The 26,169-nt window shown below is 48.7% G+C and overlaps 2 protein-coding genes across 3 annotated transcripts; one reads left to right on the forward strand and one right to left on the reverse strand.

Moving 5' to 3' along the window:
* The first annotated feature begins 983 nt into the window (after positions 1–983).
* Positions 984–21,441, forward strand: KIF3A (kinesin family member 3A). 2 transcript variants are annotated; one of them, XM_082063834.1, is made up of 19 exons: positions 984–1,055; positions 2,426–2,708; positions 4,002–4,146; positions 4,391–4,475; positions 4,793–4,898; positions 5,657–5,796; positions 6,698–6,895; positions 7,250–7,424; positions 8,647–8,748; positions 10,353–10,424; positions 13,848–14,004; positions 14,846–15,026; positions 15,324–15,434; positions 16,194–16,319; positions 17,233–17,286; positions 17,433–17,501; positions 17,699–17,823; positions 18,287–18,367; positions 19,984–21,441. In XM_082063834.1, exons 1-18 carry the CDS (start codon positions 1,050–1,052, stop codon positions 18,333–18,335), a joined length of 2,184 nt encoding a protein of 727 aa, XP_081919960.1. In that variant the 5' UTR covers positions 984–1,049; the 3' UTR covers positions 18,336–18,367; positions 19,984–21,441. The 2 variants fall into 2 exon arrangements, with proteins under 2 accessions (XP_081919960.1, XP_081919961.1); XM_082063835.1 differs by lacking the exons at positions 10,353–10,424; positions 19,984–21,441 and having other exon boundaries at positions 18,287–18,942.
* Positions 21,442–22,964: 1,523 nt separating this feature from the next.
* Positions 22,965–25,163, reverse strand: IL4 (interleukin 4; the record flags this gene model as incomplete). Its single annotated transcript, XM_082063913.1, has 4 exons — positions 22,965–23,057; positions 23,239–23,367; positions 24,763–24,810; positions 25,029–25,163. The coding sequence occupies 4 exons, from the start codon at positions 25,161–25,163 to the stop codon at positions 22,965–22,967; spliced, it is 405 nt and encodes a 134-aa protein (XP_081920039.1).
* Positions 25,164–26,169: the final 1,006 nt, after the last annotated feature.

The raw sequence follows: 26,169 nt of genomic DNA on the forward strand, positions 1-26,169 counted from the left end.
TGTGCTTACAAGGGCCTGGTACTGGAATTTACTGGAGCTTTGACTGGGGTAGCATCCATCTGCACAGTGTGTACGAAGCACGGAACCCACCTCCTGAGAAGACCGAGGCCTCCGGCGCAAACTGACTGTGTTTGCCGAACACCTTGAACTCGAGCTTCCTGACTCACCTGGTGACACTCAGCTGGGGCTGAGGGAACAGCCCTGTCCTGTCATTACTGGTGTGTTCCCAGCCCTGCGATACACTGGTGGGTGAGATCAGAAATGCTTCTGGAAACCCCAGGTCAACCCTGTCCACATTCCTGCTCCAGCTTACAACCTTCTAGCAGAAATCCAGAGTGATTGCCTGCTGCAGCCCTCAGCTTGTTCCTGTGCTTGATGTTCCCTGCTGGTTATTCCTGACCTTGCTCCGGCATCCGAGGCCTCAGGGTCCAGGCAAAGGCAGCGTGGGGAGGAGCAGAACTGGAACAACGCCCCGTGACCTGCCGCTGAAGGACCTGGGTGTGCAGAAATACCTGGGAAGGGAGCGGAAGACAGAGCAGGGACGGGAAAAAGATTAAATGGATTTCCTGCCTGTGTGGAGAACAGGCTGGGGCTGGAGCGCTGTCAGCCCCACTGGGCCCTGTCAGAACCCCCAGAGCTCCCTGTCAGCCCCACGGAGCCTCGTCAGGGCTAGAACCGGAGTCCCCCGGAGCTCCGTCAACCCGCTCCGGAGCGCAGTCGCGGAGCCCCGGGACCCCCGGGCGGCGCCATCGAGCCGCAGTGACACCGGACGGGAGCCGCTGCGCCGCCCGCCGTTCCCATGGCAACGCCCCGCCCATCCCCGCCGTCCGCCCCTGTCATTGGCTGGGGCCTGGCACCTATGGCTGCGAGGGGCAGACCGGGCTCCTCCCTTCCCCGTCAGCCATTGGGTCCTCGGCCTCCGCAGAGCGCGGCGATTGGCTGCGGGCCGGGGCGGCTCGGGGCGGGCGCAGGCGCGGTGCTGTTATTGTTCCGTTGTGCCGCCCGGCGGGTGCCTTGCGCCCGGTGTCGCTGTCGCCCGCGCCGCCGCCATGCCGGTGAGCTCCGCCGCGCCGGGGCCGCGTCCGCCGCGGGGGTGGCGGTGCCGCCGGGCTCGGGGAGCGCGGTGGGAGCGGCCGAGGAGGCGGCGGCCCGGCGCTGGTGCCGCCCGGTTCCTGCGTTCTTTGGCCGGTCGCTGACAGGAGCCGCGGCGCCCGGCGTGGGGGGGTTCGCCAGCTCGGGGGCCCCGCGGCCTCTGTTCCCGCTCTTGTCTCGGCGTGAGAGCCGCCCACGCCGGGGGATGGGGAACGGCGGGTGGCGTGTGCCGTCCTGTCAGGCTGAGCGGAGCTGCGGGCGGGGCAGGGCGGAGGGTGGCCCGGCCTCCCGGGGGGTCCCCGCCGCTCACGGGCCTCCTCGGGCTGGCCCGCCGGCACATGGCCCCGGCCGGGGAGCGGGGGGCTCGGGGCCGGGGTCTGGCCCGGGCAGTGGTTCGGCCGGTGCGTTCCCCGCGAGGCCGCGGGTGTCACCGGCGTGTGGCTCCTGGTGACTCACTGGTTCTGTAGCTGATTTCGGGAACTCCCCCGTACCTGCGGTGGTAGAACTGGCCTGTAGGATCCGGCCTCCACCAAGATGAGGCTCATGAGCTCTGTACTTTCTCCAGAGCACCCGCCAAGGCCTGGTGGGAATCTGGGCAGAGGGCAGCGGGTGGGAGAGGCTCTTGGAACCCGGGTTTGTTTTTCGCTGACATCCCAGAAAGCTGCTTTAGGAGCAGACAAATGCTCGGCCACAGCCCTTCCCACCAAGGGTGGTGCCTTAAACTTCACTAGATAAGCGTGGTTTAGATTTATTTAGTCAGGAGAAGCATGCAACATCAATCAGTGGTGCTTCCAAATTTATATTTAACTACCTTGTGGAATAAAAGGTTTGGGAGGTTTTATGATATGGCATTTGAATTCTCTAAATTATTGAATTGAAAACTTAGCCAGTATAGTAACTTAAATGAATTCCCGTCAGCTCACTGGCATCTGCTCACGTCATCTGTAAGGTCTGAGGCTTGTGTGCACCGGTGGGAGAGCGTGGTCAGTGTCGATGGAAAGGAACGGCACAAATGCACCTTCCTTCAGCAAACTACGGGAAATGGTTTCTTGAGGACATTAATAGATGATATTGAATATGAACTTCTCCAGAAGTTTTACTCAGTTTCCATGTTAGCAAACAGAAGATTGCATTGATTGAAGAAGCGTATGTTATTTTCTCAGCTTTTTATTATAAACCAGTTCTGGCTTAAAGTCCACAATTTCATGATCCTGTGGAGATGTATGCATCTATTTTAATTGATTCAACAGCCTTTGTGTATAAACACACGGGAACGTTAACAGCAGTCTTACAACTTGTGTGGGGTTTTTTTTTGTTTTTTAAATAATTATAGATCAACAAGGCTGAGAAGCCGGACAAGCCAGAGAGCTGTGACAATGTCAAGGTTGTTGTTCGATGCCGGCCTCTTAATGAACGAGAGAAAGCTACAGGCTACAAAATGGCAGTCAACGTAGATGAAATGAGAGGAACTATAACTGTTCATAAAACAGACTCATCCAATGAGCCCCCCAAGACGTTTACATTTGACACAGTGTTTGGACCAGAGAGTAAACAGCTGGATGTCTATAATTTAACTGCAAGACCTATTATTGATTCTGTCCTGGAAGGATACAATGGTAAGTCCCTTGTTATTTTAATTCAAGGATCACCTCTCCTATTATTTGCATTGTCAGAGTTCCTGCTGATCATATTTAAGGGAGTTTTACCTTCTGGGGGCTATAGCCCTGTGTTGTTCCTGTTGTGGCCTCTAGCTTAAAGTAGCCTGAAGGAACTTGCTGTTCGGAGTGCTGGGTAGTTGTACCTACCACAATCATTAACAGTGGGGGATTGGTGATGACCCAGCCAAGGTCAGTTGGCTGTATGGTTTTATTCTGTTTGCAAAAGACACCCGCTTTATCTCATTATCAGAATTCTCAGCGTCTCTTCACTATACAATTGCAGTAACCAGGCAGCTGCCCCGGTCCTACAGTAACTAGGTACGCATACCAGACTTGTGCATATAACTGCTGCATTTTCTCCTCTAAACTTTGCTGTTTTAAACTAAGATGACTAGTTAAACACATCTGCCCTACCCCACAGATAATCTGCTGCTTCCTACAGCTGGGAAGAATGTTACTGTGATTTGTGCGTGTGTCTGTTATGCATGTAAATGTATTATGTAAAGGCAAGCAGATGCTATTAAGGGAACAAATTACTGCTTTCCATAACATTATGCTGTAAACAACAGATTAGAAAGTTTTTAAAGGTTTGTAAAATGCCTCATTAAGCTCTTGTGCTAACACACTGAGGTTTCAGCTGATTATAATTCAGCTTTTTCTAAACTGTAATGTCAGTGGCTTGACAACCAGATCTTGGGTTTTCAGCAGTGCTAGGCTAAACTTCAGAACTAATACACTTCTGGAGTAACGGAGTCTGGGATCTCAGGGAAGTTTCTGGATCTCTTCCTGTGCAGACTGATTTTCTAGTCCAAATTGTAGCTGCCTCTGCAGGTTCAGAACTGGGCTTGTGGTGTGGCCGGGGTTGTAGAAGCCTCACACTGTTTCTGCTGTGGCAATAGTTGGTTTTGCAGTTGGTATATAATGATCTTCCTCTAATTGACTGTGTTATTAATTGGGCTTGCCTTAATTATTTGTGTGTGAGACCTCGGTATACTAGCATTCCATACTTTAATCACTCTGCACAGTATAAACAAGCTTTTTCTTGGATATCATGCAGGCTTGGTGGAACAGCGGCTCAGCCCTGTTCACTGTGGTTGTCCAGCATTTCTGTTGCTCCCAGCCTGGAGTGGGTGGAAAAATTAAACCCCATGACAAACAGAGGTGTTTATTGCTATCAGGCTAAGAAGGGATGAAGTAAAACTGCAGTTAGCAACTTCTGAGAGCTGGCTCATATATCTTCTTATCCTTTAGGTACTATTTTTGCATATGGGCAGACTGGAACAGGCAAAACGTTCACTATGGAAGGGGTCCGAGCAGTTCCTGAGCTTAGAGGCATCATTCCCAATTCCTTTGCCCATATATTTGGTCACATTGCCAAAGCAGAGGGGGATACAAGGTAAACAGCTTCTCTTCACTGCTTCTGTCTTTTGTGTGTCTGTCTGTAATGGGAGCCTGACCTTGACCATGGCAACTGAAATGGTACCTCTGGCCCCAGCTCAAAGGCTCCTGCTTAGGCAGTTCTTGATGGAGTAACAGGATCATGTTGGTCTATCACTGCTTTTTCTTTGCACTCTGTGATTGTGTTTGTTGGACTTCAACAAACATCTTGCTAAGAAAGCTACTCAACTCTTTGTCTTCAGGTTTTTAGTTCGTGTGTCTTACCTGGAAATTTACAATGAAGAAGTGCGGGACCTGCTAGGAAAAGACCAGACACAGCGATTAGAGGTGAGCCTGCTGTTCTGAGTGGGATGTTTGCTTGGAATTGGTGAGCAGTATTGTATGCAGTTCTACCCTGAAGGCCCTCAGCAGCCTTCCTAGGCATTGTAGACTGAGCTTTGCAGTCACTGTTTGCCACCAGGGAAAGCAGTGGAATATTGCCCTACATGAGTATTTATTCCTTTGCTGTTCCGATTCTGAGTATTGGAGTGTTTTACGTGCAGCCCAAAATCTTGGAGGAGTAAATCACTGTACTACTAGAGTGCTGCTGAAATTTGCTATCGGGGTCTCCTAAGGATGCTCAGTCTGAACTGTTTCTCTCTTAGGTTAAAGAGAGACCTGACGTGGGAGTTTATATCAAAGACCTTTCAGCTTATGTTGTGAACAATGCAGACGATATGGACAGAATCATGACTCTGGGCCACAAGAACCGTACGTAGCCTTGCTATGGGCAGGTTTATAGCTCAGACAGAGCAAAGGTCTGGTTGTGGGGCCACAGTAAGAGATCCTAGTCCTGCTGCTGGGAAGGTTGTTCAGCTGAGCAGAACAAAAAGCATAACTCCTCCCAAAACCTGTTTGCTGGGGCAGGTAGAGGAGGCCATGCCTCCCACATCGGCCAGTAGGGGAAACAGTGAAGGGGAAGATGCGAAGAAGGCAGCCAGCATTGTCAGGACTACTAGTGTGTGTCTTGATCTTCTTCCCTCTTCAGTTCCAACCACAGCAATTAGCCTTGTGCTGTGGGTGTGAGGTGGTGAGTGTTTTCTGGAAGACTTCTTAGTTAAGATCAGATCCTTTTATGACCTGAAGTTCGGACTATGGTTGGTCTTGGCATGGATTGCTGTGTTCTTATTTCTCAAAATGCAGCTGCTTTCAAGGGTCAGCTGTAAATGAGGCTACTGATCTTTGTAGCCCTAAAGAAACAGGTAAGAACTGCTGTTTGTGGGATGCGAGTCTGTGGTTGGCTTAGAGCTACAACAGGCTGTAACCCGTCTAGTCTGGATTGGAGATGTGCTACAATCTCACTGACCAAGAATACAACTTGCTGCTGAGTCTGGACATCCTCCTTCCATCTTCTGAAAAACAGGGTTGGGTAAAGAGCTGGGAATAAGTCTCCTTTGGGAGCAGGAAGGGTGTTACAAGAGCATGCAATTCCTTCTGAAGACAACATTGCTTTTTCTCTCTACTAAAAGGTTCTGTTGGTGCCACAAACATGAACGAGCACAGCTCTCGTTCGCATGCCATCTTCACTATCACCATTGAGTGCAGCGAGAAGGGGGTGGATGGAAACATGCATGTGCGCATGGGCAAGCTGCACCTTGTGGATCTTGCTGTAAGTAGGACCAGGCGGGTCTGCCGTAGCATGTGGTGGGTGTTGCTGCTCATGTGTGCCCGGATGAAGGTACAGTGAGGGAGTATCCCCTGATTCACAGCTAGAGCCCAGGCTTCTGTTGGACATTTGATTTCTGTGAAGTATTACCCTGGGGCTTTAAAGCACAGTTGTACCAGAAAGAGCCTTTAGTGTTGCTAGCGCCTGTCCCAGTAAAAGGGCTCTCTTGCTTCTATTAATTAATCATTAAATGCGTAAAGTGCATTGGAAAGAGCCTTCTGGACAGCAGAACTGGGTCTTTGCAAGAGGTTTGTGGTTTTTGGGTTTTTTTTAGGTGGTTCATGACTTGCAGGTTCCCTCCCTCTGTCACTCACTTTGAACTGATAAAATTGTGCTGCTAAAACATGTCTTTAGCCCCAATTTTACACTGGAGTATCTTTCCCTGAAGAAGATGCAGGAAAAGGAAGACAGAAGGCATTCAATGTCTGTATGTAAACTTTATTTACATGATGTATGTTCAGTTTGCTTTATGAAACTCTAGTTGCGGTGTTGCTTTTTTCCTTTCACCTGCTGATAGGAGAGGCTGGAGATGCTGCTCAGCAGGTCTAGTTGAGGTGCCTCGTACCTGCTGACTGGCTTCTCGTGAAATTTTTGTTTATGGGGACAAAAGCTCTATTTTCCCATCTGCATTACTTTGAGCACTCTAGAGTTGAAAGCTTCAGTTAAGGCTTGTTTGACTTGTTTCTCACAATGAGGTACTTGACCAGGTTCTCTAACAATGGCTGAGGAGGTTAGTGATGTGGTTGCTAGCAGGACTTTGGGTATAGTTGATCCTGTTCGGAGGAAGGAGATGTATTAGAGGATCTGTTGTAACTCCTGCTTCTGCTTCCTGCTCCCTTTCCAGGGTTCTGAAAGACAAGCGAAAACTGGAGCCACAGGGCAGCGACTAAAGGAAGCCACCAAGATCAACCTCTCTCTTTCCACGCTGGGGAACGTTATCTCTGCGCTGGTGGATGGCAAGAGCACCCATGTGCCCTACCGTAACTCCAAACTGACACGGCTCCTGCAGGATTCTCTGGGGGGCAATTCCAAAACCATGATGGTAAGCTGAGAGATGCTCAAGCTGCATTTTTGCAGGGCTACCACAGTGACTTTGCCAGGAGAACACCCTGGCATTTACCTCTTTATTTCAGGGCTGTTTGCAGCTTAGAGAACTACTTAGGTGTGGTTTTTTTTTCTATATTTTCCCTTTGCCTCTGTGCAAATGAGGCTCAAAGCGCTGCAGATGTGCACAAGACCAAATAGAAGCTGTGCTTGGGTAGCCAAAAGCAGCTTTGGTGTAGAAGCAGCAAGAAAGCTTGGGAAAGAGGAGCAGTGCGAGGTTGGGAGAGCTGGGGATGGGTCCCTGAAACTACTGACACTGTCCTCCAGTGACTCTGTCTTCTGTGTGTCGCAGTGTGCAAACATCGGACCAGCAGACTACAACTACGATGAGACTATCAGCACCCTCAGGTACGCAAACCGAGCCAAGAACATAAAGAACAAGGCCAGGATTAATGAAGATCCCAAGGATGCTCTGCTCCGCCAGTTTCAAAAAGAGATTGAAGAGCTTAAGAAAAAACTGGAAGAAGGTGAGATTCCCCTTCCTCAGAGTGTTTCTCTCTATGCCAATGCTGCTTCTGTTTGAAGATGTTTGGTTTGCCCTGCTGCGTTCCAGGAGGTGTCCCCTGCAAGGTGACACTTGGCACCAGGGGGAGTGCTGGGCTCTGGGCTGAGCTGGGTTTGCCTGAGCCGGGCTGGAGGGCAGGAGGGCTCTGGGCAGGGCTGAGGAGAGTGGGAATTAAAATGCACAGTGATGAAAGGTCAAATGTTTTAACTGTTGAAAGAGGAGGGATGCTTTTTTTTGGGGGGGGCGGGGCGCAGGGAGAAAAATGAACCAAATTTGGGAGCTAGAACTGGGGCTGATTCTAAACTATGTGTAGGAAAACAAGAAGCTTCTTTAAGCTGTATAACTTCAGGGCCTTGTGATGCTATTAGTCTATCAATATGGAAGGACCCTGGCAGAGGAACGCTCACTGAAGAGCGACCTTGGCACAATGTGTCTCTCCAGGGAGACGGTCCCGGCACAGAACAGCTGTAGTAGTAACTCCATCGTGGTTTGCTGGTTGAAGTCTGTCCTGTTCAGGAGAAACCAGAAATGATGAGTAATCCTTTCTTCAAGGGTTAGGAGCTGGGTGTAACTGTTTCACCCCTGCTGGGCTGAGAGCGGCTCCTTAAATTTTAGACTCTGAGCTACAGAACAGCCTTATGTTTGCTAACATCACTGGGAGGGCTGGATGTTAAGTGTTGGATTCTATGGTTTGGTTTCCAAACTCAGCCTGAAACCTCTGAGCATTGTGTCTGCAATGACAGCAGCGATAAACATTTGTGAAACTGGACGTGTTTCTCAGCTAGCAGCCATCTAGCTTTGGTGTACAGGGGTCTGATTAAGTAGCAAGTCCGCCTGAACTCTGTTCATCTGACCATTTTCAAGGTATGGGGAGATCCCATTAGGAAAATTTTGTAGCTTAATGCTTCAGCAGTGCAGGGATGCTTTATTTCCCACAAAAAGCACCCACTTGAACTCTAATGTATACACACACTCGCTTCACAGCATTAAGTTGCTTATCTTGATTTTCCTTAAGTTTCCTGAGCCATGGCAAGCTGTGTGTCTGCCCAGCCATTAATGACTTATGCAGGTGCTCTTAAGCTGGTCTTGGACTCTGCTGGGTTTGGACAAATGCTGCTCTCACAGTTAAAAACTGATATGAGGTGAAGGAAAGTGCATCAAAAAGCACTCTCTTCTCTTCCTAGGGGAAGAGATATCTGGTTCTGAGACCAGCGATTCTGAAGAGGAGGATGAAGATGATGATGGGGAGATTGGAGAGGATGGAGAGAAGCGGAAGAGACGGCGGGGTAAGGCAGTAGAGATCCCTGTCAGTGCCACCAATCTCCTCTTATCCAGCAGCTGGTGTCAGAAACCGTAGCCAGAGCTGGGTGGGGAACAGTGGAGGTGTAGAGCTGCCCTACTGCCGCTGCAATTATCATGCCTCTCCTAGAAACGAAGCTACTTGGTGCCGTCTCCGTAGATGGACGGCTCTGAACCCGTGTAGTATCTGCTTCCACTCGGGTAGCTGTGCTTGTGGTGACATCCTCTTTTGCGGTGGCTCCCCGGGTGCCGCAGGGTGGCTGTGTGTGGCTTGTGACAGGTGGTGTGGAACTTCCCCTGCTCGCAGAGGTGGGAGGAAGAAGGCACCAAAGATCAGTGGTAGGCAGATGTGGTTTTTATAACCATGGGAATGGTTGGAGGGGAATTTTGGCTGTGGTTTAGGCAAAGGATTCATCTGTCTTATGGATGCTCAGTAACTGAGTCTTCTGGTGTCCTATTTTATGTTGATAAAGGAAAAACTTGACCTTTGGGTGTGTTTGTGCTAGCTGAAAAGCTGAATGGGAGCTGCACATCCCTTGTTTGGGAGCACTCTGGAAATCCCATGGTGAAGTTTGCCTTGTCCTACACCAGTGTTAAGCTACCGTGTAACCTCTAAGCCCCAAGGGATGTTGCTGAACTGCAGGTAACTGTGGACCATGGGATGCTGTGGCTTCCAGGGAGCTTGTTGTGCCCCTGGAACCTCTGAGATTTCTTCATGGGGAGCAGAGAAGTCAAGCCCAGTGCTACACTTCAACTTCCAGCTTCTCTAGTAAACTAACTGTGACATTCAAACTGCCTTCCTGTCCTGAAGCACCCACATCTGTCTAAAAATTCCTGTTAAAGCGTTCTTGCTTTAGATGCACTCTTTGTTATCTGTCCAAGTAGAGTCATAAGTGACCTTTTATTGTGCCTTTGGTGATAGTTTTAACAACTTTTACTTAATTTCTTACCTTTTGGTAATTTCTAGAAGCAAAAAGGTTGACTGCTGTCTCCATCAAGAACTAAGTCCTACCCACGTCTCCTCCCAAGGGGAGACCACCTTCAAAATGCTGCTTGAAAGGAGCAGAGGGTGAATAACTGACTTACTCAGTTTCCAAACAAACTACTCTAGCTTAAACTTCCCAAAGTAAGGGTGCAGCTCAGCAGAACACACAGCAACTGTCCCTGTCTAAGCTGATTCCGCCTTCTAGAGGGAAAAGTGCACATTGCTGTGTACATAAGACTGGAAAGGACTCCTGGTCACTGAATCCTCTGCTACTGCAGATATCCACAGCCTTCTCCACTACGATCTGGTTCTCTGTGCGGTTGTCGCTTGAAACAGAAGCTGCCTTGGCATGTTGTTTTAAGCTGTAGGCTGGTTAAGATGGGTTTTAACTGAAGTGTATTTCTGAGCATGCTATTTTGTGCTGGGAAACGGTGGCTTTGCAAGCTGAGTCTGGGAGGGATCCTGGCAAATGCTTCTTGATGGGAACCTGGGCCTTTTTCAACTAGGTTGCTGAGCCTTTTGGGTTTCTTTCCTTTAGAACTAACTTCCCATCTGCATGTTTCTCCGTCTCTGGGTTTTTCTGTGGGACGCATTTCTGTTTTCCAGGCAGTAGCAGCAGCAGTAGTTCAGACTCCACATGCTCTGTCATAGAGAAACCTCTGGATAAGTCCTTCACTAGTGAGTGGGAGCTCTTAAGTCCTTTAAGCTTTGGCCTTTCCATAATTGCACACTCCATTTTGCAATGCCGCACTCTTCCCTGCTGTGTCTGTTGGAAAAATAAACCTGAACTTTAAACTCTGCTACAGCATGCCTTTTCTTTGCTGCTTCCATGCTTGAAACAGTTGTTCAGTGTGCACATTGTTAGCCAGATACGTGAGAGTAAGAAGCAATTTGTTGTGCTGCTTGAACAAGATTGAAAGAGAATTGGGAAATAATAGGTTAAAAAAAAGTTTGTTAAACTCTCCCTCTAAAGTATCAAGGAAAAGTCCAAGCTAACTTTTCACTGGGAGTTGCTACAGTACGAGTTTATAACAGGGACAGCTAGACAGGTGAAATGGATTGTGCTATGGTATATTGGACTCTACCCTCTCAAAAATAGTTCTGTAGAAAATGAATGGAGCGTTCAATGATCAAGCAGCACGAGGTTTATACCTGCAAAAAACCCACTTGGTTGATTTGCTTTATTTTGTCAAATAATTAAAAAAAATATCCTTGGTGTTGGTCGGGGTTTAACCGCCCACGACACGGAGTTCTCGGTCAGTGTGGGACTTAGTTCAGAGGAACAGGGGCTGTAGGTTTGGCTGTAGCAGTGTGGGCAGCCTGGTCCGCTCTGGGTCAGAGAGGGGGCTCTGAGCCTTCAAAAACCCTCCAGTCAGTTAGTGATGACTGAAGAAACAAATCACATCTCAGGAGATCGCTTGTAGGGACTTCACCCACTGTTGTGGTTATCCTGTATAGATGCAGTCTGCTCCTTCCCGTGTGGAGGGAGGCTGGAAAGTGTTGCTACGCAGTTAAACTTTAATCACATTTGTGCTAGTTACGTTAGCGGAAAGCACCAGCTCAGAGAATGTGTGGAGGCAGGTTAAGAAGGGTGACAACCTAAGGGAGACCTTTGGTGGGTCATGCAATGGTAGGCTTGGAATCTGCTTGCTTCAAACTTGCTCTTTCAAAGCTTGCTTGAAACCTGACCTTCTTGGATGAGGACAGTTAATAGCAGACCGCTGGTGTGGCAGCGGCTGGGTCGGCCTGTGTGCTGCGGTTTGGAGACAGCGCTGCTGTGGAAGCTGCCCTGGGCTCTTGGTGCTGACGAGGAGGGTGGCTGGGTGGCCTGGGCTATTAACTGTCCTCCACTGTGGCCCTTTTGCATGTGGTGTCTCATTGTTCCTTTCCTGTCCTGCCTTTTTTGCTGCACTTGCTTGAATAACCAAAACTGGCGATATACCTCTATGGAAGCATCAGTTACTGCAAATTAACTTACTAATACCCTGTGTAGTTATAACAAATGGAGAAATCTTTTGCTGAGACTCCCTGTGTGCAACTGTCAGGTATCTTGCAAAGAACTGGCTTGGAAAACTGGTTAAAATTTAGAACCAGCCTTCTCTATGCCAACATTTTACAGGTAACGTAACAGAATTGGCTACCTTGGGGTTGGGGAAAGCATTAAGTCTCTTCTTGAATAAGAAATCTACTGTCTTTAATTGTTTCTTAGGGCATGATCTTTGCGGCAGGCTCATAATGTCACATTTAGATTCTACATTGCGTTGAGTGGGCAGGAGAAAGTAAGAGTGAGCTGAAGATTATCCTGGACGTGCCAAGCACTGAAGTACAGAAACTTTATCTGCTTGAGCATAAAGTCACGATGCATTAATGTTTGCTCCAATGGGGTGGGTTTTAGTGATGATTATCCTGTGCTTTCTACTCTAGCAACATGCATAAAATTAATGCTTGTTCTGATGCTGATGATCTTCGCCCAAAATGAGCAAAGCAATAATATGTTTTCTTTCCTCCTCTTTTTATGCATATGCTGCCTCTCCGCGATTTACTTTCTACTTCCTCTTAATGCAAGATCAAGCAGGTTGGTGATTGATTTCTACCTCCTTGTAATACAATTGCAGAGCTTGTGAAAGGGTCTTACAGCTTGGTTTAGTTCACCTTTTTCTCTAAACTGAGTATATATAGGGCTGTGTACTAAGAGTAGGAAGCCTTTATCTGGCTTATCTCTTCTTCTATGATGATCTCTGTATAGCACTTTCAGAAAGCTGCTTACTCAAAGACTAAAGAGATTTTTTTTACCGCAGATCCAGAAATAAGTGCTTACTATCTGATGCCAAAGTTTAGCAAATGGAAACTAAGACATTGTTTGCTGTAGTGCTTACCTTGCACAAAACTAATTCTCTTGTGTTTGTGACTGTGCATACAGATATGGACATGTGTGCATGCATGCTTACAGACACACTGCACTTTGTCTGCTAGAGGTCATATATATATCTGAATGCCATGAAGATTGGAGGGAAGCCTTTTATTGAACAAGTTCTTGAGCACATTCTGATCATGTGTACTGTGTCACTGAAGACAGTCCCTTGACAGTCAATGGCTTCTGGTAGTTTCTAGGCATCTGGATTCTATTTTTTTTTAATGTCTGGAGAAGGGCAAATCAAGAAGCTGAAGGATTTACTTGCAGTGACTAAAGGGAGAATCAGGATTTGTGGGATGTCTCTGCTCACCCGCCTCAGGCATTCTTGGAATTATAACGAAAGTTGACTCAAGACTTGCAGACTGACTTCTAAGAACAGCAGCCTTACTTTTTGTTTCAAAATCACAGGCATTTGGGACTAACCCTTCAGACCGATTGGTTCAGCGAGTTGCTCTGGCCACTTCCTTTGTAACCCTCTATGAAAGTACCTGCTTTGCTGTAGTAGTTACACTGCGAAGGCACAATGGATAAGTCACAGCAAACATCAGTACTTTCACATCTGTGGGCAGTCACTGCTACGTAGGTTGAATACCATCAAAAAGTTTCCTTGGCTGCCTGTTTTGTGTTGTTTTTTTTTTTCCATAGGGCTGTTCTGAATTTCCCTACTCCCTGTATTTTTATAGCAGTGCATTCTTAAAATACCTGTGTGCTGACTTTGTGATGGGTAAGCCCATAAAGAGGGCAGTGAATGAGGGCTGTGGTGGGGAGGGTGATCTGAAATTTGGATGGATAACTCTCGATAGTTTAGCTCTTGTACCTGTAGGTCAAGGCAGTTTTGTTTTCCTTCATTTGGCCTGATCTACCAAGTTAGAATATCTGAGTTTACAGCTCAGAGCTCTCTTTAGGCAGTGCTCCTTCTCCAAGTGCTCTGTATGGGTGCTCTGCTTTGGGGGCACCATGGTGCAGTGTTGTTGTAGAGCGTTCCTTCTCTGTAGGAGCTGGAGCCAGCGGGTCAATGTTAAAATGGGATTGGAAGGACTTGAGCTGTGCCTAGCTTGGAGCTGACATCTAATTACATTCATTTTTGTTAAATGCAAGTATTGAATCTGAACTTGGAAAAAATGCTGTGATACACAGGATGTCGTATTGTTCTGTGAATTAATTTGTTTTCACTGTCTCTTCAAAAGGCAAAAAGAAAGTTTCCCCTGACAAGATGGTAGAGATGCAAGCAAAGATTGAAGAGGAGAGAAAAGCTCTTGAAACGAAGCTTGATATGGAAGAAGAAGAAAGAAATAAAGCCAGAGCTGAACTGGAGAAGAGAGAAAAAGACTTGCTTAAAGCCCAGTGAGTGCCCTGCTCTGAGCAGTTCATGTGGTCACGTGGGTTTTTCCTTCCTTAATTTATAACTTGGGTATGGATATTGATATCTGGAGAAGCATGGTGAGATGTGTGTCAAACTATAAACTGAACATCAGCTCTTGCTATTATCAAAGCAAAAGAGGAGCTTACTCTGCTTTCAGAGTTTAGAGGACACACAAAAGACAAACTTTATCCTTTTGCCACTTGTTTCTTCTATAGCCTAGAAACAGAAAGGAATGATCCAAACCATGGGGGCGCATGAAGAGCAGCAGTACTGCCTGCTCAGTGGGCAGTAGCAGTGCAGCAAGCTGGGATTCCCGCAGCCCACTGTCACAACATGTCACTTTGGGTGTCGGGCTTCTCCACTCTGGAGCTCAAAAGCTGCCGAGGTTGCGCTGGTGGCTGCAGACAGGCCAGTCCTGCTGTCGGATGGCTCCAGCAGCAGCCGGCGTCCCTGCTTTGCATCACAGCCGCCTTGATCTCTGCTCACTCGCTTCCCTCCCGCTTCTGCGGCTGCCTCTGGGCAGCGCTGTGCACCCAGGCCCTGGGCAGCCGTGACACCGCTGGTGTCCTCAGCCCCTGGCAGAGGGGATGTGCAGCAGAGACACTTGTCACAAACAAAACCAGGTCAGCGGGGGAAGCGATGAGAGCTGGAGCTCAGGGAACTCCCTGCAGACACTTGCACTGCCTCACCCCCTCTTAAACCTGTGTCAGCAAGACAAGTTTTTCCAGCCCTGTGAGTGCTGTCTGGGCTGTAAAACTGAGCTGGACCTGCTGCCTTGCAAGCACTGTAGGACTGGAAGTTTACACTTACCTGTCTCTCTAGACAAGAGCACCAGTCCCTGTTGGAGAAACTGTCCGCACTGGAGAAGAAAGTGATTGTAGGAGGAGTGGACTTGCTGGCAAAAGCAGAGGAGCAAGAGAAGCTTCTCGAAGAATCAAATATGGAACTGGAAGAAAGAAGGAAGAGAGCAGAACAGCTTCGCAAGGAGCTCGAGGAGAAGGAGGTGGGGTTGTGTGCAGTAGCTGTCTGAAAGCAGCGATGGCAGGACACCCGTGTGTGCCCTGGCACTGTGCATGGGTGGGATGTGGCTCCACTCTGAGGGTGCAGCAGCGGCTCATGGCTTTGGAGCCACATGTTGGCACTGCGGGTGCTGTGGGTCTGAGCCAGCCTGGCGAAGCCAGGTCTTCGTGCCCTTGGCAAATGCTTTGTTTTGTCCAGGTAGTTTCTCCTCCAGGTAGTTTCAGATTTTTTTTTTATATTATATTAATGTGTGGATGTTTGTGCTGAATGCTGCACACAGCAAGAACGCTTGGACATTGAGGAGAAGTACACCAGCCTCCAGGAAGAAGCACAGGGGAAAACCAAGAAGCTGAAGAAAGTTTGGACCATGCTTATGGCTGCAAAATCAGAGGTTAGTGTCTGAAGTTGTCAGCTTGTGGTGCTGTGAGTGGCTGTACCTGCGAAGGGTAAGCGGTTGGCTCTGTAACACTGGGAAAAGTGCCAGGAATGTCTTTCTGTGCTGTTTAGCTCACATTATTCAAAAAGATCTAATTAAGTCTGGTGTCAGAGCTTCACAGAGGTGTGTTGTAGAGCTGTTCTCTAAGCCTGGCTGAGGGGCTCTGTGCGAGACTGAGATGTTCAGAACTTCAAGAAAAAAGGCTGGTCATTTCTGAAACAGAATAAAAGTTGCTTGCTGGCAGCCCAGTCTCCTGCTTTGCTGCAGCCCAAACGCTCCTCTGCTCTTTGCTGTCTGTCCTTTCTGCCTCTTGCACTCGTTGTCACTTCCTCAGTCACACTGGATCAATGCATCTCTTGGACGATATTTAGAGTTCCTGTTTCACGAAAATTGCATTTTTGTCTTTGAGATCAGAGATTTTCCTTGAAGTCTGCCAGGGATGTAATTTGTCTGCACCTCTTCCTCTGCCCTTAGCTGGTGCGGAGCTTGGACTGGCAGAGGGCCAGTTTCATTTTTATGAAACTGAGAACTTAATGCTATTGTCAGCCATCTCTGAGCTGGAATGTTTCAAAGTGTTTATACTTCAGAGATAAATATTCTAGTACTTATAACCAGAGTTTAGTTTTGTTTCACAAAAACTTTGTGTAGGCAGAAGACTCTTAGTCTGTTCCTATGTCGTAAGCTCTGCCTCTCAAATGCCTGCTTTGTCTTCAGATGGCAGATCTGCAACAAGAGCATCAGAGGGAGATTGAGGGACTACTGGAGAATATTCGGCAGCTGAGCAGGGAACTTCGCCTCCAGATGCTGATCATAGACAACTTCATTCCTCAGGACTACCAGGTACGGACACAGACGCGACGCCTGCGGCTCAGGGCTGCGCTGTGCACGCCGAGCTCTCCGCTGCCACTCTGTCCAACAAGCCAAATGAGTTGGCTTCTGTTTGTGAGGTGTTGGCATTGAGCTGACGGACACTTGTCTGCCAAGCTGGAGCCCAGATGAGTCGGCGTGTGTTGCTGTTGCTCAGCTGAGCAGCTGCAGTTTGGTTGCATTCATGTGTTTGTGCCATTGTCTGGATTGTTAGAACCAGGTGATGCTAAAGTAGGAAAAGTCGCTTTTGTCAGGTGAATTCTTGTAACTTGACAGGCTTGTGCTGGAGTTCAGTTGGAAGAAGTTCAGAGTCAGCGGGTGCGTGTGGCTCCAGAACCAGCTCGGTGATGTGAATAACGAATGCAGAATGGCTTGGTTATGTTTCTACAGGGTTTTGATGACCCTGGCTACAATTCCATGGTAATGGAATCTGGTTTAGGGAAGTGGTTCATAATGTGTCAGGGGTTATAAGCAGAGGTATGAACTAACTTCAGTTCTCTTGCAGCATATTTTCCTAATGATTTTTAAAAAAATCATGTTCACCATGTATTTAATTGGTATATTCACTGTGTGCCCGTGCTCTGGGTCTGTTCTAAACCTCTTTTTTCAACTGTGTAGTTGTAGTTGCTAGTGTCTGATATAATATTAATACAAAGTAGTAAGACTGAACTTGGAACTCTTCACTTGTTTCCTTTGTGACCCCCAATGTTCAGAAAAATCATTATGAACTTAAATATGACCCAAGCTATTAAATAGAAAACATAAAAGCTATTTCCCTTAATCTTTCTTTATTTTTTTTAGCCTTTAGGGATGTAGGTTCTGGAAACTGCGTCTGGAGCGTAGATTGTACAAGACTATAACAATTACTGTTCTGATTTGTTTCTAGGAAATGATTGAAAACTATGTTCACTGGAACGAAGACATTGGTGAATGGCAGCTGGTAAGTGGAGCTGACTGGCTTGTGTATATGTTACTTTTAGCACCAACTTCTGAGGAGCTTAACTGACCTCAGAAGTGAGTTGATAAAGCTGTGGTCAGTTTTACTGTGCACAGTAGATTTTACTGACAACCTTTTCTTTCTTTAAGAAATGCGTTGCCTATACAGGAAACAATATGAGGAAACAGACGCCTGTCCTGGATAAAAAAGAAAAAGATGTGAGTGACTCTTTGCAAACGTGTATTGAGCTGCACGGGTCTGAGTTCTGCGTGTTCTTACCGCTGCTTGTTTATAGGGAAACTGTCCTGTTTCAGTTTTCTCTTGAAGAGATGACTCTCTCTAGTGTTACAAAAGCACCGCTGATCAGTGTATAAAATGATTCTGATATTTTGTGGTTTTCTCCTGGGTTTTTTAGCCCTTCGAAGTGGACCTTTCCCACGTTTACTTGGCTTACACTGAGGAAAGCTTGAGGCAATCTCTGATGAAGCTGGAGAGGCCGAGGACTTCGAAAGGAAGGTCCAGGCCCAAGACGGGTAGAAGGTGAAGAACTTTGGAGTATCTGTATGTAACGGGGGCTTTATTCAGGGGAAGCCTTCAGTTTGTGCATGCAAACTTACCCTAAGTCTCTTGCTTAATGAGAAAACACTAAAATTTTACATGGTAAAACGTTTACTAGTGCCAAGTGAAATCTCTTTGCTATGATAAAATCTTGTCCAGAAAGGCTTGTGTGGGGATTTTTCTGCTGCCCTTTTGCTGCATTCCCCCCCTTGCAGCTTCTTGCTTTATTTTGCTGTGTCTGTGGTTCGGTTTAACGTCTGACACGCTGACAGCGCATATACTGCGTGTGCTGCTGGGGGAGGCTGCTGCAGGGGTTTGCTTGGTTGCTTTTGGAGAGGAACATTGTGTAGTTTTGACTTGAAATGTGGCTGGTCCCCGTCTTTCCTAGACAGCATAATGATGTGTGTGGTGTTATTTTCCCCTTTCCTTTCTGCTCTCCAAACAGAAAACGCTCGGCAAAGCCAGGAGCTGTCATTGACTCTCTGCTGCAGTAGGTGTGACCTGTTCAGAATTGCCGTAAAAATCAGTGAGTGTAAGATTTGGCCAGAATGTGGGATTTGGGAGATGGCACATAAAATGGCTATAAAATCCATGCCTTGCTGGGATGGATCTTCATTTAAAAAAAAAAAATGTATTTTTCCTTAGTTGCCCGTATATTGTATGTTATATTAACATAATATTAAACTGGTATATATGATGGTTGTGAAATTCCACGTGTTAAATGTGTTGTGCAGGGAAGCTATTGTTGGCAATCCTTGTTGAAATGTATAGAAAATAAGGGTTCTAGATGTGTTTAAGCGCTAGGCATGTTAGCTCAAAACGGTTGATGAAACCCTAGAATTTAAGGCTGGTGAATCCGATGTGCGCCCTGCTTTGCACATAACCGGCAGCTTTCACTGTTGTCCTCTGTTGCACTGATCTGTGCTTGAATGTGGTCGCTGCAAACCTTTGAATTAAGAGCATCCAACCCTTTTATTTCAATATTCCTCCCTGTGGCTGCGAACCTGATGGGTTTGTGTGTCAGATCCACAGTCCTTTTCCCTTCCCCTGCTGTCCAGCTGTACTGGGGAAGTACTTGGCTTGGGGAAACGTGAACTGCAGGCTCCTGGGTCGGGTGGGGGGGCCCGTGCTCTGCTGAAGTGCAACAGAAAACAAGTGTGTCTATTGCGTGTGATCTGCTGGCACTGTGCACAGTGAGGCCTTTGATGCAAAGGCAAAATAAAGCTGCTTTTTTTTTTTTCAACCCCTTTTACGGCTGTGTTGCAGCATTGCTTTGGCTGCTTCTTATGCTTCTGAGCTGGAATTTTTTTAAATGTATGAGTTGTTTTGTAATCTGAACAGCAGAGATTATTGAAGGGCGATGCTGTAATGACTTGGTGTCACTGTGAGCGTTGTGGCTCTGTTTTCTCATCCCTGCCTACCAGGGCACTGGACCAGTGCTCCAAGCTGAGGATGAACTGGACATTGTATTGAAACAGGTGTGAACTGCCCAGTTTTCCCAGAATAGCAACAACAGTTTCCCCTGAAACAGTCGGTGCTGTTGGTGTTGCTGTGCAGACGCTGTATCTCGGGTCTCTGGCTTATGCTCAGAGAGCAAAAAATTCTGGTCTCTCATAATAACCATTTATTTGTGGTGGCTGCTTGTTTGCTTTGATATTTATGCTGCTAATAGACACATATCACTTTAATATGTTGCTTTTGTGTCACAGAAAATGTCTCCTTTGGATTGTGTGTGCTTTGTAACTCGTCAGCTGCAGGCACCTGAACAGCTCCCGTACCAGGGACTTGGTAATCGGCTGTAACTCCCGTGTGATCTTCATGTTAACTACAGGTTTACAGTTACTAATGGGAGAAACCGAGTCCGTAAGGCTGACAGGACAGACAGCCCCTTCGGTGCCCTCGGTTCTCGCTGGCAGCCGCGTTTGCAATTACCACAGTGTTCTTGTGCAGCACTTAGAGTAGTTAGAAGTTGGTATCCCTGTCTTACTGTCGTGATGCTGAACTGGACGTACCTTGTGACTCTGACAGGATCTGTAACAGTTAAAACTGGTCTTGTAAGGCCACATTTTCTCTGGAGATATATTCTGTGCTATTTGAAAGGAGCTGTAAGCTTTTCCCTGTGTTTTTAAATGTGTTTTTCAGGATCATGACCTAGAAGAACATGCTGCCCTCTGTTAGGGTGGGCAGGGAGGCCACATGAGATCTGGCTTTGTCACCTGAGGCCAGAGAAGGCACAGATAGCAACACTCCAGCCCAGCAGTTCAAGGTGTTAGGGAACAGACTTCCCTGGCAAGGGGTGAATACTCAGAATGTTTGTTGGGCGTAGTTGGTTTTACTCTTGCAGAGCCGACCTGACTTGGAATGTGCTCGGATAGAGTCGGATTATCTCGTGGTTTGTATTTCTCAAACAAGACAGACCGGAAATGGTTTAAATGCTGTTTTATCTTAGGCCTGCTGTCAGTTCTTGGTCCAAGCAAGGCCTGTCCTAGTTCTCAGACCAGGGATAACTGTTGTGTTTCCCTTTTGTGTTCTGTTGTGCTGAGATTTGTTGAATGATCTGTTTTTAAGGGAGTTTCTCCTGAACTGTGTTGTCAGAAAGACCATTGGGAAATCTTTTACCTGGCAGACATCGGTGGCTCAAAGATCCCACTGTGAGCCACGGCGCCGCATTTAAAAATATTTGAAACTGAGCTGTAAAGGCACATGCTTTATGATTTAATGTTGCAGTCCTGCTGCTGAAAACAATAGGACTCTACAAATTGAAGTGAGCCCTGGAGTGGAGAAAACACTAAATTGCCTGCACACCTTTGTGGTTGGCAGGTTGGAGAAACTGGCTGTAACCATCTGTTACAGGGGCTTGGAGAACAAGTTCCCTGCTCTTACAAGAGGGGTTGGGTTGGTTTGCAGTGGCGGTGTCAGCTTGGTTTACCTTTAAACGCTGGTTTGTCCAAGTTCTGTTTTACAGCCAGGGAGTCTGCCCTGCAGGTTCCTTTACTCTATGGGCCCTCTCTGTAGCCCTGGACAACATGTCGAATGGGCCCGTAACATGCTTCAGTGAGGAAGAGGGTTGGTTTTGTGGGTTTTTTTTAAGAGCTTAATACAGCCATTCTCATCCCAGGTCAGTACGAGCTCTAAAGTATTTATCAAAAATCGTATTACTGTACTATATATCTTGTGTGTGCTCATCTGTGCATCTTGCTACCGGAAGATTCCCCTCATTCCAGAACATGGACCTTAACATTGAGGTTTTTGACACTTTATGTTGTTTAATGTTGTGTAAATGAATTGTTTTATATTTAACTTGTTCCTGATCCTTTCTTTAAGAGGAGGGGAAATGGTCCTTAGTGCCTTTCACTGACTACACTGTCTGCACGTGTCCAGCTTTCACCTTTCTCCACAGTTCTGCTTAGCTGGTCCTGTATATAAGAAACTGCTAGTCTGTCTGTGGTTGGTCTTCCTATTTATTGGTTTTTTAACTCTGTTTATTTCTGATTAATCTTTGTTTCACGATTAAACTTTATTCATTACATTGTGTATATCAGTATTGTGTCCCTGGAGCATGTTCATACCATGAAATAAAATTCTTGATTCCTAGTTCCACCTCCGTGCGTGGTTTTCAGCTTTATACGTAGTGTGTCACTCGGCTGAGTCAGAAGATCATCAGGAAGGGCAGCGAGACCCTGGGGGTGAGTGGGCTGAGGGTGGGATGCGGATGATGAGCTGCACCCTGAGCAGCTCCCTGTTCAGGCCCAGCCTTGCTGGGCTTGGCCTGAGCGGCCCTTGGGGAGCAGGGCAGCCCAGCTGAGCCAGGGCGCTGCCACAGCAGCTTCTCGTCCTCCAAAACCATCGCTGCTGCTTGTTCTGCCTCTTCTTGCGTCTGAGCGCTGCGCCGGTGCCACAGCTGGGAGAACTCGGCTTCTCACCTTGTTCTGCCCTTCAGCGTCCTCGTGCTGTCCCACCCCGTGCTCGCGCAGATAGGATGAATCTACCTGCAGCAACTGGAAGTGTTCAGCTCTGTTTCCTTTGCTGCATAAACCATATTGGTCTGCAGGGCATTTCTTCCTCTGGAAGACACTTCAGCCTCCTCACACAACAGGTAACAGGGATTTTCTGTTGTCTGTTCGCTTTGCAGCTCCCCCGAGTGCTGTGACTCAGCTGATGCACGAACCAGACCCTGCGCAGTCCTGGGACTTTCCCAAGTGCTCTCCCACGCTGTGCCCAAGCACATGGTCAAAGGGTAGACACTGAAATACCTCCAAGGCTCCAGCCCCCTGTGCTAGAGAAAGATTTTAACCACCACCCAGGTCTCCCGCAGGCTCGAGTCATCCCTCCAGCTGTGTGGTTTTGCTCCCTGTTGCTGTTTCTTTTGCTGCTGGAGCCTCTTTACTCCTGGGCCACAAAGGGCAATGCCAGACTATAGAGTGAGGGGGGACCTGTGCTCCTGGCGTCTCCCTTCTCAGCTGCAGCGCACGCTCTGCAGGTCAGAGCCTCCAGCAGTGCCCCCACTCTGGCTTCTCTTGGGCTTTTTCCTCTGCTTGGACCTGCTTTCCTTGTGTTAGTACCAGCCTTAACCCCATAGCAGGGCGAATTACTTAGGCAACTCTTGCCAGCACCACCCTTATGCCAGTGGACCTTGGGCTCTGTTCACTGTAGCTCCAGGTTTTTCTTGTAGCTTATATGTCAAAACAGCAAGAATTACTCTGAATGTCGTGATTTTAAAGCCTCAGCTCCATGTAGGAACCTGTCACTGCTCTGCTCTCTAGAGTCAGCGCTGGGTTTCCAGCCCAGTCACAAACTTGCCCCTTTCTGAGAACGTGGATAGGAAATAGAACCACAGACGGCGCTCCTTCCCCCCCTGCCCTGTGGTGTCCCCGGTGCTTGTCCCACCCCCGGGCATCTCAGCTGGTCCTGTGGCCCCATGTCCCATGCTCCAGCACCCCGGAGCTCCCACATCTCCTCCTGTGCTCTCCAGTTTCCAGCCAAGCAACTTCTAATACAATGCCAACAGATTTAGTCCAAAAATACATTTATTTAGAGAATTATTATAAATAATCTTTCAAAAAAATAAAGTATCATAGTTTAAAAACAAACAAAGAAAACCCCATGTTTTTTCCCTTGGAGCTCTAGTCTTTTACTAATCGTTGGAGGACTCTGCGCAAGTTCAGTAGGAAGTCGTTCAGTGACATAGTGTTGCCTGTGGCCACGGGACACGGGGCCTGTATTGGGAAGAGAATAAACGGCCATGAGGACACTTGTTGGGGGAGCTGGTTCTCCAGCCTTGGCTGCTGCTGCTGGTTGGGAGAGCTTTGGATGGGAGCAAAAACAGCGACCAAGGGAGCAGCTCGGAGGCTCAGGGCTGTACAGCCCATGTAGGGGGCCAGGGGGGGCTTGCTGTACCTTGAGGGCTGCGCTTTTTATTCGGAGCAGGCTGAGCAGGTTCATGTAAATTCCTTCGAGGTGGTTGTGGCAGCTCCGACCCTCCCAGGCAACTGCAGCGGCTTTGCATAGGATCTCCATGTCATTGTTCTGGAAAGGGACACACGGCTTTTTTAGAGACACTTTAGTACAGTCACAGCTTTGTTAGCAGCAGATTAAAACAGCACGAATAATACATTTCTGCTCTAAATGGCAGGCGCAAATACAGCTTGAGATGTTAAAGCTTCCCAAACGCTTCTGTGCACATGTGGGTCCGTTCCTGTCCCTGGTGAGGAAGGTGCCGCCAGCCGCTGGGCAGAGGGCGCAGCAGCGTCTGGGGCGGCGCTGAGCGCTGTTGCTCAGAGCATTGAGCTCCCGGTGCAGCTCGGGGGGACCCCGTGTTTGGGGAGCTGCTCCCCGTGGGGTCCTGTGGGATCAAAGCTGGTTTGGGTGGACAGAGGCTCCGTGGGAACAGCAGCAGCCTCCAGGAAGAGGTTTTATCCATCAGGTGCTTTGCGTAAAGTCCCACAGCAGAGACACGTAGAAGATGAGGAGCTAATGGATGAAGCGCTGGTGGTATAAGAAAATTATTCAGCTGTCTTCCCTGCGGGATGTTCGGTGGGCACCTCCTGCGGGTGCCCCAGAGCTCTCCCTGCTCAGGGTTCCTCGGATTTCCCCCATCGGCACCATCAGGTAAGCAGCGCATCCCCATGGGCACAACCTGGACTGCAGGCGCCGGGTTGTGCAGCATCCTGGGCAGCTCCTCTTGCTCCCCCTGGTGGGGGGGGTGCGGGACCCCCAGAGGGTGCTCAGCGCCCCAGGGGAGGCGGCTGTGCCCCTCAGCTGCCACCCACGAGGCGAAGCCACCGGCTTTCTGTGCAAACAGGAACCCTCGTGCTAGGGAGCTTGGCTTAGGCAGCAGTTTTCAGAGCAGAAATAGGCTTTATTATCTGCTATTAAATCTCCTGCTGACTCAAGAGCCTTCCCTAGATAAGGGGCTGAAGATGGATAGTGCATCAAACCAGCGCTCGAGGTGCTGGTGAGAGGCGCGTGTGGGTGTCTGTGGCGGTGACACACGGCCCCAAGGCAAGGGAAGAAGTTCCTCTTTTCCTTTCTGAAAAGCCTGAAAAACCCTGTTTGCTGCTCAAACACACGCTGCCCGTTCCTGCCCGTCCCTCTGGCCTCCCCCTTACTGGGTGACTGGGAGCAGCTGATGCTGCTGGGGCTGCAGGTGGGAAGGTGAGGGCACTGGGACCAGCTGGGACCAGCCCTGCATCCCTGCATCCCTGCATCCCTGCATCCCTGCATCCCTGCATCCCTGCATCCCTGCATCCCTGCTCGGGGCTCGCAATGGGCTCCGTGCTCCCATGCGGTGCTGCACTGGGCTTCGTGCCTCCTTCCTGGCTGCCCCTGCTCTCCTCTGGCCCCCAGCATCCTCCCCCATGCCCACCCATGACCCCGTGATTGTTTTCAAACACGGACAAGTTAAGTTTTTTTCTCCCTTACCTTATCACCTGCAAAAATATTGGTCGCGTTCATCTTGTCACAGGAAACCTTTATCAAGACACAAGGGAGAGGAGCGATCAGGCTCGAGAAACCACTAACACGGGTCCATCCTGACACGTGTGCGCACAGACACACACCCATCTGTCTGTCCGGGAGCGCTCTGTCCCGCTGCCGCACGCTCAGCACCCTCCTTTGACTCAGCGCCGCTCTCGCCGAGCACATCGGAACACCCCGTCCCTGCCATGGGGCACGGCCGCCAGCCCTACCTGTGCGTGCAGGAGCTCGCCCAGCAGCGTGATGCTCTCCTTCAGCAGCGTGGCCGTCTGCGGCACGGCCGCCCCGCGGCCCCGGCACGCGGCCAGCGCCAGCGCGGCCAGCAGGACCCGCACCGCGCCGCTCATGGCCTTGCGTGGACCCAACCCCATCAGCTGCCACAGCCTGGATATTTTGGTGATCTATACCTGTGTGTGTGTGCTTTTCTGGAAGAAACATCTCAATTTATGGCTGTAAAATTGCTGAACCTGCAGGAAAAACTTATTTTTCCCTTATCTGCACTTTCCAAAGTTGCTCCTATCCAGTTAGGACAACAGGTCTCTTTTGTAAAAGTCAAGATTTTCTTCTGATCTTGCATTACGTTTCAACATAGGAAATTTCCACCGTAAGATAACAGTGGTAGGAGTCAGCTCACATTGAAAACTGTGTAAACTGCCTGGTTTGGGGATTCTTCATTTCTCCGTATCCCAAGACTTTCTCTTCACCATGTGGTGAAAGTGCCGGAACTGGGGAGACCACAGATCTGACTGCGCTCAAACAATGGAACTTTGCTGCTGGTTTTTCTTTCCTCTAACTATCCTTCAAGCTCTTCCTTCGCTCAGATGGCGTTTGATTTGAATATCTCCAAATCATGCAAAGCTTCCTTCATCTGCATAACTATTTTCTGTTGTTATCTTAACCTGCGTCCGCCTGGGGAGAAACAGAAAGCGGCAGAGTCCTGCCTGTGGTTCATGGAGAGCTGGGGCTCTCCTGCCCAAGCGGGACCCCCGAAACAGTGTGACACTGCCTGTGACACCGCCTGTGACACCCTGTGGGACACAGGCGAGGGACAGGGAGGTGGCTCGGGGTGTCCTGCGCTATCGATGCCTGGAGCGCTGGTGCTCACAGGGGAAAACGGGGACTTGTGACTCTGTGCCTTGGGGAGCTGGAGGGTCCCCAGCCCCACGCAGGGACCACCCGAGCGCAGTTTGGGCCACGGGCTGTGCTGGCAGCTCCTACCAGCGCTGCCGCAGGAAATCGCGCTGAGAAACGAGCTGAGCTGGGAAACTTCGGAGTTTTGTAATAACTAATAGGTATTTTTCTAACTCAAATAGCAACTTGCCATCAGATGCTTGATAAGAGTTTGCGAGTGTG

Source organism: Streptopelia decaocto (genome assembly GCF_964273445.1).
Source record: "Streptopelia decaocto genome assembly, chromosome: 12".
Classification (NCBI taxonomy): Eukaryota; Metazoa; Chordata; class Aves; order Columbiformes; family Columbidae; genus Streptopelia; species Streptopelia decaocto.

Coding starts and splice junctions, on each gene's coding strand:
- KIF3A (XM_082063834.1), top strand. Junction 4,899..5,656: donor GACTCTGGGCCACAAGAACC/GTACGTAGCCTT, acceptor CTCTACTAAAAG/GTTCTGTTGGTGCCACAAAC. Junction 7,425..8,646: donor TAAGAAAAAACTGGAAGAAG/GTGAGATTCCCC, acceptor TTCTCTTCCTAG/GGGAAGAGATATCTGGTTCT.